Source organism: Phialemonium atrogriseum (genome assembly GCF_030411735.1).
Source record: "Phialemonium atrogriseum strain 8032-3 unplaced genomic scaffold QBC33scaffold_3, whole genome shotgun sequence".
Taxonomy (NCBI): Eukaryota; Fungi; Ascomycota; class Sordariomycetes; order Cephalothecales; family Cephalothecaceae; genus Phialemonium; species Phialemonium atrogriseum.
Window position 1 is genome coordinate 1,407,690 of NW_026848140.1, and position 12,074 is coordinate 1,419,763.

A 12,074-nucleotide genomic window follows, 5' to 3' on the forward strand; every position below is an offset into this window, starting at 1 on the left:
TGGGAGGAAGGGTTTAAAAAAAAAAAAAAGGGACAGGCCCGGGCCCAGTTGCGCAGGTCAGGTGTGCACGAGCCAACAGCCAAATCGCATTTGTGAGTGGTGACGCCAGCCCGATCCGGGATTTTCAGCCTCAGGCACCAGAACTGTGCAGGTTATGCCGCAAGCGGAATCGCGCGCATACGGACGAAGCTGGATTGGAAGTAGGACAATGTTCGCAACTGTTGGACACCACGACACGACGACCATAGGCATGGAAGCAAACAACCTCCATTTAGAAGACCGGCGAGGCTCTAATCTGTACTCAGCACCGTACTTCTATACTGCGTAGTAGATGACAATTCTCGTCAAGTCAGGTTACACCATGGCCCAAGAGGAAGATGAAAGGGGACCTCACAAAAGAGGCTTGCATATCCAAGTCCACGCGCAACCGTTAAGCCAATTCCACAATACCAACAATACTTATCCAAGTCGCGTGGTACAACGGCAAGGGCCTGCGTAATGTACAAAATATCTACCATGTAAGCCACATCCTTAACCACAGCCGGCAAGTTTCTTTTCTGTTTTTTTACAGCTTCGCCTTGGTTTGCGCCTTCTTGAGGATGGGGTCCAGCTTCGTGGCCTTCATCACGTCGCCCTTGATCTTGAGCTTTCCAGACATGAATAACCGTTGGGCGTTGCCCTTGCCGGTGACGAGATTGCCGAAGTCATCGTCGGAAAGCGAGAGGGTAACTATGTGCAGTCGTCAATATCCAGTGCCAGGGAGAGCTTGTCATATCAGCGAGGATGGTTCCGCCATATTCTCACCTGTCGGCTTCTCCCCTAGGCCCTTTGCGACGGCGCCGTTGTTCTTCAGATCGATATGCCAGCTATCGGTCTCTCCCGCCTTGTTCTTGAGCGTAAAGGCGAAGATGGCACCTCCCTTGTTGATGGCGTCCTTGCGATCCGCTTCGCTGGTGTTCAGCGCATCATTGATGGCATCAAAAGCGGCCGAGGACGGGAACTTGTCTGGAGAAAAGGGGGATGTCAGCAAGACTAGAGTCCATCACTGCCAAATCTGAGCGCTTTACTTGCCGTTCTTGAGAGACATATTGACTGCTGGTTGCGGGCTGAAAGAACTAGGAGAGCTATTCAAGTCTGGGGTACACGAGTGCAAATGCGACAACAATAAACTCGATATTGGGGAGTTGAAGTCAAGGTTGTTGGAGCGGCCAGCTTAAGTACCTAGGTATAAGTAAAGAAAGCTGGGAGAATGACGGAAGCAGCACCAAGGACATGTGAAAGAGCCTCGGGCCATGTGCCCCCCACAAAGCTTCATGCTTCCCCACACTCCCCTGTCTTTGTCACTGGGGCTTGGCAGGGATGCTACAAAATTCTACTCCTATGCATGTCTACACTTGGTAAACCTTGCGATTCAAACTCGAGTTCGAATTATGTCTGTCTGTAGGAAGCTTCTAAGCCGATGCTGACCCGTTTACATGCATTATTATAACATGTGTATTGCCGATCGCCAGCCTCTTCAAGCCCGCATTCAAAATGTACTGTACACATATTTCCCGAGGCTGACCTATACACTTCAACAGTTCAGAGGCACTGACTGGCAGACTGCCTACCTCATGTGCTATAATCATACAGATCGGCATGGCAAGGCATCCGCGGCCTCGCCGTGGATCTTCCTCAGCGTAGACTGCCCTCACCACCATTACATCGTACAGCATATTCCACCCACATGGTGTAACGTGGGATACCTCGGGAGGCCTATGACCAAAAGCACGGCCATTACCTAGATGACCCTTCTTCTGCTCGAAGGCGCGCAACCAGTTTCTCCCGCAGGAAGTCGCTCAGACCCAGGCTAGTTGTAATATCTGCTGTTAGTTCTCCAAGTACGACACAGTTCAGACCGTCCAGCCCATGGGCACTCACATCCCCTCGTTCGTGACTATCCGATATGTCCCGCTTGGCTGAAAGTTGCCAATGATTTCGCCCTGGCCATTCACCTCGACGCTCCCGAGGATATCCTCAGGCCTGTGACGCAATCAGCCAAAGCCGTGGGGTCCTGAGCCAGAAGCCGTGCACGCGTGCAAGCACGCCACGTTAGGGTGGTGGGCGTCAACTCACCAGGCAATGCGTCCAAAGTCCGGTGGATTCCTCGAGTCGCTGAGATGTACCCATCCGCCGATGCCCCCGCCGCCGGCGCCGCCCTGCGCGCTCGCACCCCCGGCGCCCGAGCCGCCAGCCCCTCCGCCGCCCCCGAGGCCGGCGCCGCTGCCACCTCGCCGCCGCTTAGCCTGCGGGAAGAAGGCCCCGCCCGAGCCGAGGTTTGCGCCTCCGGGCCCGGCAAGCGCCTGTGCCTGGTTCGCGAGGTCGCGGTCGTCCTTGGCATGCTCGGCTAGCACGTCGTTGAGGATCTGGAGGAAGCGGCGGTTCTCCTTGAAGGAGCTCGGGGCCGGCGGGATGGCGGTTGTGACGCCGATTGCGAGGCCCGGGTCGGGGGGCGTCGTCCCGAGGTAGGTCAGTAGGTGGGTCGTCGGATTGGAAGGGTTCGGGAACACTTTCTGCCAGTCGAGACAAGGTCAGCATCGACGCGAGAAATAGCAGGGTGGCCAGAACAGACAATGTGGGGATTAGATGCCAGCGTAGTGAGCTGCCTTATACTCCGCCCCAATTGGGATGGCGCTCGCAACCTTGAGGCCAACATATTGGCCGCTTTGTGAGTTCCTCGGTCTTCCCTCAGAGTTTGGCTGCGTCTGCAATGTCAAAGCAAATTTGGCCAATGCAAGGATTCAAGAATGCTGCTGCGTCATGAGAGCTTAAGGAGCTATGACCAGGCACCGTACTGTAGCTTGCTTGGTTAGTGGAAGGGTTTCCCCCAAAAGAGCGAATACCCCGTCTGCCCCGTCTAACTTCCAGCCAGAAGGATGGAATGCAATGTACGGGTGTGTAAGTACTTACATGCATACAGCCCAATTGACAAACCAAACCGAGTGAAAATATGAGTAGTCGAAGCTCTTTGGCCAGAGTTCTCAAGAGTTTTCCAAGGCTTCTATAGCGATGCCAGATGCCCTGCATAACAAAGCCCTCGGCAATAGGGCAGACATGGATATACCCCGATACACAATAGACCCGCACATTGGAGGCACACATTCAAGTCCCGTCCACGCCTCCTTCCTTTCTTTCTTTGTGGTCGCTTCCTCCCCTCGAAGTGACAAAGACCAAGCCCCCATAAGCACCAGTGACTCGCATACCCATCTCTCTCAAACACATGACTCGCAACGACATCAGTGACAGTCCTGCTGGCCTCACACTCAGAATTGACTGGAGTGGAATTCTTCAGTCAGGCGTCCTTGTGCGGACCCGCTAGGGGTGTAACAGTATTTTCGGTAACTCTTGCCCTGAATTTTGCCTGTAAGCCGATCGACAGCGACCCCTAAGCTCGCCAAGAGACGCTGGGTTTGCGCCACAGCGATCAAATTCCCTCCCCTGCCCTCGCTGGGATTGTGACGAAAGCTTGTTTGATGCTCTGTATTTCCTTTCCCCTCCTCGGTTAACCCCCCCTTCCCCCCCACCCACTACAACTCTTTCCCCCTCCACCCAACCCGCAACCCCGAGATCAAGCCGACCTCTCCTCAACACCCACGCCACCATGGCCCACCGAGCTTATGACGACGAGGAGCTTTCCATCTCGCTCACGCCGTCGCAGATCCGCCGTAACAAGAACCACAACGGCGGCGAGGGCAGCTCTGGCCGCCATCAGACCATGGAGCCAATGAATCCTGGCAGGATGGCACCCGACCCCCAACTGCGAGACAAGGTGCGCACCGAGCAGCGCGTCGGGGCATACAACATCGTGAAGACCCTCGGAGAGGGCAGCTTTGGCAAGGTCAAGCTGGCTGTGCATCGGAGCACCGGCCAGCAGGTGGCCCTCAAGATCATCGCCAGAAAGAAGCTCATCAGCCGAGACATGCAAGGCCGCGTCGAGCGCGAGATCGAGTACCTCCAGCTACTCCGACATCCCCATATTATCAAGCTGTGTGTTTCCCCTCCCCTCCCCTCTCCCGTCCCCCACCCCAATTTTGTGTCACCTTGAGGGGACAAAAGGCATGCCGTCCGAAGCGGTGAAACAGTCCATGGTTGCTGACCCAGTGTCTCTAGGTACACCGTCATCAAGACCCCGGGCGAGATCATCATGGTGCTGGAATATGCCGGCGGCGAGCTTTTCGACTACATCGTGCAGCACGGAAAGATGAAGGAGAACGAGGCGAGACGATTCTTCCAGCAGATGCTCTGTGCCGTCGAGTACTGCCACAGACACAAGATCGTGCACCGAGATCTCAAGCCCGAGAATCTCCTGCTTGACGAAAATCTGAACGTCAAGATCGCCGACTTCGGCTTGAGCAACATCATGACGGATGGAAATTTCCTCAAGACCAGCTGCGGTTCTCCCAACTATGCGGCACCCGAGGTGATCGGCGGCAAGTTGTATGCCGGCCCCGAGGTCGACGTGTGGAGCTGCGGAGTCATCCTCTATGTCCTGCTCGTTGGCCGCCTACCGTTTGACGACGAGCACATACCGAGTCTCTTCGCCAAGATTGCGCGCGGCACATACGTGGTTCCCACGTGGATGAGTCCGGGCGCCGCCGCCTTGATCAAGAAAATGCTTGTCGTTAACCCCGTCCAGCGTGCCACGATCGAGGAAATTCGCCAAGACCCGTGGTTCATGGCCGACTTGCCCTCCTACTTGCAGCCGCCAGTTGAGGAATTCCTGAACACGGGCGTCGACCCCAACAAGGCTATCAAGATGAGCGACATCGCCCCGGGCGCGCCACCTCAGGAGCAGGAGAAGCTCCACAACGAAGTTACGGACAAAATCAGCAAGACGATGGGTTACGGGAAGAAGGATGTTCAGGAGGCCCTCGAGGCCGACGAGCCTTCAGCTATTAAGGATGCTTACATGATTGTGCGTGAGAATAAACTCATGCAGAACAACCGTGAGTGCTCACCCCTTGCTCTTCCTTCACTTTCGACTGTCTTCCCATCTCGCTCGCCTCTTTCCCCCCACCCGCCTCACCTTCCTCTTTTCCAATTTTCCTTACCTTCCACCGACCTCCCTTCCACCTTCTCCACCTTCTCCACCTCCCCAAAAATGGCAGGATCAACAGAGGTTGAGACTGACATCGATAAAGCGAACCTGGGCGGTCCAGACAACCCGTACTTCCCGGCATCTCCACCTAACGAGAACGACATCGTCAAGATAACTGGAGATCTTGATAATCTCACCACCGCTGAGGCTGCTCAAGCTAGCCCATTGGATCCGACCATGTCGTCAGCTCGGTCTATCACGTCTTCCAACAACAGCGCTTCGGTGAGACCGTATGTCTCCAAGGTCGGCATCTTGCCGAGCAGCCTGCCAGCCTATCACCGTGACTACATGGAACGTGAGAAAGCCAACGTGGAGAGCGCGGACGAGCCGTCGCCGGCAAGCTCGGACCCTGAAGCTACACTTCAGCCTCGCACCCAAGCTGACCAGGATGAGACTGCACGCCGCTTGAAGCCTCACTCCCGCGTTCAACTCCAAAGTGAGAGCCCGGTCCAGGCCCCTCAAGGCCTCACTCCTGTCCACCCCGCCAAGAAGCCGAAGCCGGTCCGCTGGCAATTCGGCATCCGCTCTAGGAATGCGCCTTGGGAGGCGTTGGTTTGCATCTACAAGGCACTTGCGAAACTCGGCTGCACCTGGCTGGTCGACGAAGACTACGAGAAGGTTCATGGCAGCGGCGACGGGGACGAGTAAGAGACCGGACGAGCCCCCCGCCACGACTCGGTAACTTTGCTAACCAGCCTCTCAGGAACGGCGAGTCGGATGGTTACGGGCCTCCCCTTTCTAGATCCCAAGGCGGGGCTAGTGCGCCGGCGATCGACCCCCTCAAGATCTACAAGCTCCCAGCCGACCCTTGGCACATTAAGATTCGCTGGGCTACCGAACGTTAGTACTCCCACCCTTCATTTCCCTCTTTCTGGAACCTAACCGCTTACAATTGGTACAGAGCTTCGCAAGCACACGGTTGCGTCCCACTTGAGCACTACCTCGGATTTCGCGGGAGACAAGCTGCATGTGACAATCGATAGCGACAAGAGCCAGTCGGAGTGCGTGGCCATGCGCATGGACATTCAGATCTACGAGATGGAATATAGTGTATACCTCGTCGATTTCAAGTGCGACGGCTACGAGAACCTCGAGGGCAAGCTCCTCGAGGACAAGGACGTCACCAGCCCGTTCCCGTTCCTCGACATGGCCGCTAAGCTCATCATGCAGCTTGCGGATGCGGACTAATAGATGGCCAGCCAGCCCACCGCCATGGCTAAGGCCTCTATTTCGTTGCCTCTTCGTTTTTCATGAGAGGCCTTTCTTTGCATTTATCGGATTTGCATTCTCGGCATGGGCCTTCCTCGCCCTGTTTCCCACCTCGTGGGGCCGTTAGTCGACATTTCGACGCCTTTCTTCTGGCACCATCTTTACCTAAGAGATGTGGCGCAGAGCCATAGTGAACGGACGTGGTCATACAAAAAAAAATTGGCATTTGGACTGGCTAGATTGGACTGGAGTTCTGAGGGGGTCTGTCTGGTCGACAGAAAAGTCTATCCAAGAGGATCTGGACAGTTTCTTTTTCTGGTTCCTCTGTCTCGGAGGGGAGTTTTACGGACAGGGAGGCATGTCTGAATACCCGATGCGAGGCGAAATCGCAACAGCTCCTTCCCCCAATCTCAGGGGGTTCGCTGTTGCCTTACCTCGACATCACGCGAATTCTCTAGTTTTCTTATTGCAAATTGAGGAAAGCCCCTTCTGGGCGGCCTCACAGAACGCTGGGTAGCAGAATAGATGCCCCAGATGCGAAGTTGAAAATGAAACTTGGTCGTCTGACGTGGTGATATGATTATTGGAGGTGACGATATGGGGGGCAAGGCGTAGGAACCAAAGGCCCGGATCGATACGGATAGGTAACGACTAGAGACTAGACTGCTTCAAGCATCTGGATGGGGCTGTAGAAGAGTTTACATTCTTTGTACGCATTCTCCGAGTTCACACGAAGAGAGCAACCGGAAAATAGGTCGAGGAAGCGGGAAAATGTAAGCTGCCCGTCTTACTCAAGTGGTGACAAGATTCAAATATCCAAAAATAGCAGGTTGTTTCCCACCAAAACGCGCGCTTCACCGGCCTTCCAGAGAGAAAAAGATGAAAGATAACAAATAGGACCAAACATAACTTCGTGAAAGCCCAGGACCATCCGCCACGCCACGCCCCGCCCCGGCCTCCTCCTGTCTCCGTTACCCCCTTTGTCTGCCGACTGTTATTTTTCTTCTCTCACGCTATACCCATCGTAGCCCCGGCCATGAAGGCTCCGAATGCTCTCTGTCGTGACGGATTAGCAATGTCCTCTTCGATGGTGGTAGGGATTTGGGGAAGAAATTGAGGGGGGCAAGAGAGCTCCGTTGATTGTGGGTCGAAAGAGAAGAAGAAGGAGAGGGGACGAGACATACCGCATTCCTCGTCTGGATAAAGACAGTCCCCGGCCCCGTGAACTTGCAGACCAGGCCCTCGGCAGATGATATGCCTGAGATGAGGCCGCCCGAGGCCACGCGCTCGAGTATGTACTTTGTGTTCCACGCGACCAGATGGCCGTTGTCGACGATGTACTTCTCGCCGTCGGCTAGCTGTGAAGGAGGAGGGGGGGGGGCAACGGGATCAGCTCCATGTCCCAAATGCCCTACGCAAAACAAACAACCGACTCCTGCAAAAGGTTTGGGGGTTGGGTAGTCGTCGACTCACATCTTTCCGGATGATGGCGCCGAAGCTGGTCAGCCACAGCAGGCCGACGCCGCCCATCTTGTAGACGTAGAGGCCCTCGCCGCTGAACATGGCCTTGCCGATGCCCTGGCGCTTGTACTCCTTGGTGACGCCCGACGTGCAGGCGAGGAAGCCGTCCTGCCCGACGGACCACAGGTCGTTGCCCGTCAGCCGGAGGCTCGTGATGTCGCCCAGCATCGCGGGCGCCAGCAGCAGCTCGCCGGGCCCCGTGTAGGTCGACGTCGACATCTGCGCGCCCGCCACGAGCTTCTTCATCGAGAACTTGAGCGCGCCCCGGAGGGTGATGGTCGGGGACATGGCGATCATGACGCCTGCCGGGGTGTGTGGTCAGCGCGCGCCGTAACCATATATAGGTTGCGGAGTATCTTCTCTACGGACGGCGGCCACGCCCCCCATCCCCCTTTTCAGTGCGTTACGTACCTGGTTTCGCCTCCAGCGGGCAGCCCACCGCGAGCTGGATCGTCAGGATGGTGTTACAGTCCCGGTGGCTGATCCGGTAGCTCCCGCCGTTGAAGGTGCCGACATCGTCCACGGTCACGCTCGCGCCGACGAAGTGGCCGGCCGGCGGGGCGCCGGCGTCGAGGTTGGCGGGGTTGCTGGTGTCGAGGACCTCTGGCTTCTCGGGCGGGTACTCGTCGGTGGGCGAATCGTCGTCAGCGTACGTGGGCGGAGGGGCGAATTGCTGGTGCTCGGAGTGCTGCGACGACACCTGTGACACCACCGACGGCGTTCGTAGGTGTAGTGGCAGGCTCGCTTGGTGCGGGGGAGGTGAGAATTGTCGTTGCTGCTGCTGCTGCTGCTGCTGCTGCTGTTGTTGAGGTGGAGGAGGGTAAGAGAGCGGTGCCGTGGTCTTGGGAGGTGGTGTGCCAGCCGCGCCGGGCGGAGGAGGATAGCTCTTCTGCTGAGCTGCCGCCGGCGGTGTTGGATAGGAGAACTTGGTCTGGGTCGCAGGAGGGGACTGGGGCGGGGGAGCGTAGGTCCTCGCTTGGCCTGACAGACACAAATTCAGTTACTCCTTCTCTTGCATCTCTGCATCTCATGAGGTTGGCTCTTCCACGACATACTCTGACTGCCTGGCGGAGCTGGAGATGGTCAGCACTCGAAGCTCGAAGCTCGAAGCTCGAAGCTTTGCCGCTCGAAGAGACATACGAGGATAGTATTGCGACATCTTCAATCTGGCAATACTAGAAAGAATCCTCTCCTATTCTTAACCTTTCCACTTGACCTTAGGTGGTTCAATCTGTCCAAGTCAGCCGAGCTCGATGTCCAGAAGCTCAGCCGGGATGCCCCGCACTTACCTACGGAGCTTGGCGTTGCCCCGGTTAAGATCAATCAGGCCGTTGGGAGCCAAGTCCAAACAATACTTAGACGACGGAAATTGAAGCTCGAGAAGAAATGAGAATGATGATACAAGAACCTACACAAAGCTGAGCAGGGAGAAGGCGTGGTTGGAAGAGTGAAAGAAGCCTCGTCACCAAGCAGAACCTCAAAAAATAGCAGTCGGGGTCGGCTTTTATGGTCACATTGGCCTGCATACCCGCCGTGCTAATTTGGTCGACACGACACAACCCATCAGAATCAGTGGCATTATACGGCGATGAAGCCTTGGCCCAGCCAATCTGCTGCCGCATTCATCTCCTGCTAAGCGCCGACGACCAACCGCCTTGATGAGGGTTTCCTCCTTGAGGGCCATATTTGGAGCCCCATGTCGACTGATCAGCCTGGGTCCATGATGATTGGGCCATCGCCCCCTGCAGCAAGCTGCAGGTTGCTGACCGGTGGGGTTGTACCCGATTTCCGAGTCCTCCCCCAGCCATTGTCCATTGTGCTCGAGGGTCTGATCGATGTGGAGATGGAAAGTTGAAGAGTAGAAGAGTTGGTCTCAACCAAACACCGAACTGGATATCCTTTCCGACTGATCCAACTCCCGCCTTAGATTTCCATTGGAGCAATTGATAGCCTGCCCAACGTCGAATCAAGGTTCCCCGGCATGAAACGGCAGCAAAGGACAGTGGCCAATCTGGGAGAACGCGTAATAGCACATTCAAGGACTCGGGAGCGCAGAAATGATGGTCGACGATGCACCAAAACAGGGCCTCATCATGGTGAGTTGTCAGCTCTCAGCCACCTACCTAATACACTAGCTAGGGCCCGTCCGGCTGGGTTTCTACAACGGCTCGAACGGCTCTAAGTTCCGCCGACACCGGGTCGACAAGCCAATAGGGCAGCGAGAACCAGCCGGGCCTAGGGTACGTCGTACCTAGCAAGACATTGCATCACCAATTTTTTTGACCCATTTTGCTTTTTGGCCCGTGATACCCGGTCATGCCACACGAAATGGAGCAAGGGAAGACTCAAACAACCCGATAATCGATCTTGCACTCCGACTGTCCGACTGCACCCACCGAAACCAATTCCTGGTCTCTTAAGGAATCATTTCTTCCCTTCGCTACTGCCGTGACCCTCCCTGCCGGCAACGTCGTCATCGATCCACAGGCACTTTCCGGGTCTCGAAGCTTCAATTTACCTACTCAACAAGGAGATTCGGGCTCGGGCGTGGATGACTCGGCTAGCGGGCTAGCGAAGGACACTGGGGCGGATCTACACACCTTTCATACATCATGATCCGGAGTGCAATTGGGGCATTCGATGCCATCCTCGGAACGGCCGGGGTGAATGGGTTATCCGGCAGGCTGGCGGGGAGACAGCTGCTGGTGCGCAGGATAACCACCAGGAGCCCGCAAGGCCCCGTCCCCTGGCACGACAGGATGGCTGTCGCTTCGAACACCCGGCAGCTCTGGACGCGTCGGCTCGAGAGACCTAAGCGGTTCACCAGCCAGGCATGTCGGGTGCCGTCCGGGCGCGCGGCCCCGAGGAGGCCGTTCCACTCCACCAAGACGCGCAGGTCTGCGGAGGGCGCGAAGGAGAAGGAGCCCGAACCGAACTCGCTGAGCGCGAGGCTGAAGAAGCTGTCCCGCGAGTACGGGTGGGCCGCCGTTGGCGTGTACCTGACCTTGAGCGTCCTGGACTTCCCGTTCTGCTTTTTGCTCGTGCGGACCCTGGGGACAGAGAGGATAGGTTAGAACCACCCACCCGCCAATGGCGAGCCAAATGCTCCTTGATCTCGCTAACAATCTCCCCCTTCTAAACAGCTGTGGCGGAGGACTTCGTGGTCTCAAATGTTAACAAGGTCATCCCGGAGCGCGCCAAGGCGATGTGGCACGAGTACCGTAACCCCGCTAAGGAGACGGAGAACGAGGTGGTGGGCGAGGCCGAGGTCGCCCAGGGCCTCGAGACGGCTGGCTGGGGCGTCAAGGAGGCGGACGAGCGGAACAAGGTAGAGCCAAGTGAGTCTTGACAAATTCCTTTTTATTCACGCCGTGTGTATGCCGGATTTTTGCGGCTGACAGCAAGCGTGCGTTTTAAACAGGTCTCGCCACGCAGCTTGCCCTGGCCTACGCCATCCACAAGAGCTTCATCTTCCTTCGCGTCCCCCTGACTGCAGCAATAACACCCAAGGTGGTCAAGGTGCTCAGATCTTGGGGCTGGCAGATTGGCAAGAGGCGACCCAAGGCTTGATAATGACGCGAGAGGATTTTCCGCCCGACTTGGCGTGCTGTGACAGTCACAAGTCACACACAGAGTCCCATCGGGTTGGCACATCGGACGTGACCGGCGATCTGTAAGGCGCCTGTAATCTTTACTCCATAAACTATATTAGATGCTCCCCTTAGACTGTAATTATAGTGTAAAACACCACCACAAAACCTACGGAGAAAAGCATCGCCCCGTCTTCCCCGAGTTCCAGTCTAGTCAGTCAGCTACTTGCTGGGGCTTTCCAAAACAAGGTGGCAATGCGATTGACAATCTACTTTGCCTAGCTTTCCGCCTCGGCGAGATTGAGGAGCCCGAGTTCAGGAGGAGGCAAGGATGGGCCATTCACGTACAACTAAGGATACGACACCTTAGCTCGTGCACATAGCTGCATTGGGGCCAAATATAAATTCCGAGGATCTGAGAGTAGTGCTAGGGCTCAAGACGGTGGGGTTTTGAGGCGACGCCATCGGGAACCGTAGGTGGTGTTAGTGGTGTTGGGCACTCATTCTAATTTCCTTTTTCTGTGGTTGTACGTAACTTGCGAACAAACTTCGGGCTACTGCCGGTACCACAGGACGCATGCGCCGGCGATATTCATAGCCTTTTGCCTGGGAGCTAC

General features: G+C 56.3%; 5 protein-coding genes across 5 annotated transcripts; 2 read left to right on the forward strand and 3 right to left on the reverse strand.

The window, feature by feature from the left end:
* Window positions 1-236: 236 nt before the first annotated feature.
* On the reverse strand, window positions 237-1,242 carry QBC33DRAFT_527226 (fatty acid-binding protein). Its single transcript, XM_060426962.1, has 3 exons — window positions 1,072-1,242; window positions 805-1,005; window positions 237-729 (listed from the first exon to the last, which is right to left on the reverse strand). Exons 1-3 carry the CDS (start codon window positions 1,085-1,087, stop codon window positions 566-568), a joined length of 381 nt encoding a protein of 126 aa, XP_060287424.1. The 5' UTR covers window positions 1,088-1,242; the 3' UTR covers window positions 237-565.
* A 174-nt stretch (window positions 1,243-1,416) lies between these two features.
* On the reverse strand, window positions 1,417-2,816 carry QBC33DRAFT_236854 (uncharacterized protein). The gene is made up of 4 exons (XM_060422882.1): window positions 2,612-2,816; window positions 2,116-2,552; window positions 1,921-2,022; window positions 1,417-1,849 (listed from the first exon to the last, which is right to left on the reverse strand). The coding sequence occupies exons 1-4, from the start codon at window positions 2,693-2,695 to the stop codon at window positions 1,777-1,779; spliced, it is 696 nt and encodes a 231-aa protein (XP_060287425.1). The 5' UTR covers window positions 2,696-2,816; the 3' UTR covers window positions 1,417-1,776.
* Window positions 2,817-3,640: 824 nt separating this feature from the next.
* On the forward strand, window positions 3,641-6,325 carry QBC33DRAFT_444929 (carbon catabolite derepressing protein kinase Snf1; the record flags this gene model as incomplete). Its single annotated transcript, XM_060424293.1, has 5 exons — window positions 3,641-4,026; window positions 4,150-4,985; window positions 5,181-5,781; window positions 5,841-5,977; window positions 6,039-6,325. The coding sequence occupies 5 exons, from the start codon at window positions 3,641-3,643 to the stop codon at window positions 6,323-6,325; spliced, it is 2,247 nt and encodes a 748-aa protein (XP_060287426.1).
* Window positions 6,326-7,108: 783 nt separating this feature from the next.
* QBC33DRAFT_236673 (DUF124 domain-containing protein) lies at window positions 7,109-9,230 on the reverse strand. The gene is made up of 7 exons (XM_060422881.1): window positions 9,157-9,230; window positions 9,008-9,098; window positions 8,923-8,940; window positions 8,279-8,848; window positions 7,820-8,169; window positions 7,531-7,704; window positions 7,109-7,402 (listed from the first exon to the last, which is right to left on the reverse strand). Exons 2-7 carry the CDS (start codon window positions 9,024-9,026, stop codon window positions 7,355-7,357), a joined length of 1,179 nt encoding a protein of 392 aa, XP_060287427.1. The 5' UTR covers window positions 9,027-9,098; window positions 9,157-9,230; the 3' UTR covers window positions 7,109-7,354.
* Window positions 9,231-10,479: 1,249 nt separating this feature from the next.
* QBC33DRAFT_555705 (N-terminal acetyltransferase 2) lies at window positions 10,480-11,437 on the forward strand (the record flags this gene model as incomplete). The annotated part of the gene is made up of 3 exons (XM_060429667.1): window positions 10,480-10,936; window positions 11,011-11,205; window positions 11,289-11,437. 3 exons carry the CDS (start codon window positions 10,480-10,482, stop codon window positions 11,435-11,437), a joined length of 801 nt encoding a protein of 266 aa, XP_060287428.1.
* Between the last annotated feature and the right edge of the window lie 637 nt (window positions 11,438-12,074).

Coding starts and splice junctions, on each gene's coding strand:
- QBC33DRAFT_236673 (XM_060422881.1), bottom strand. Junction 8,170..8,278: donor CCCGCTGGAGGCGAAACCAG/GTACGTAACGCA, acceptor ACACCCCGGCAG/GCGTCATGATCGCCATGTCC. Junction 7,705..7,819: donor GCGCCATCATCCGGAAAGAT/GTGAGTCGACGA, acceptor CCTCCTTCACAG/CTAGCCGACGGCGAGAAGTA.
- QBC33DRAFT_527226 (XM_060426962.1), bottom strand. Junction 730..804: donor CCTAGGGGAGAAGCCGACAG/GTGAGAATATGG, acceptor GACTGCACATAG/TTACCCTCTCGCTTTCCGAC.
- QBC33DRAFT_236854 (XM_060422882.1), bottom strand. CDS start 2,695: ATGTTGGCCTCAAGGTTGCGAGCGCCATCCCAATTGGGGCGGAGTATA. Junction 2,553..2,611: donor TGGCATCTAATCCCCACATT/GTCTGTTCTGGC, acceptor CTCGACTGGCAG/AAAGTGTTCCCGAACCCTTC. Junction 2,023..2,115: donor GACTTTGGACGCATTGCCTG/GTGAGTTGACGC, acceptor ATTGCGTCACAG/GCCTGAGGATATCCTCGGGA.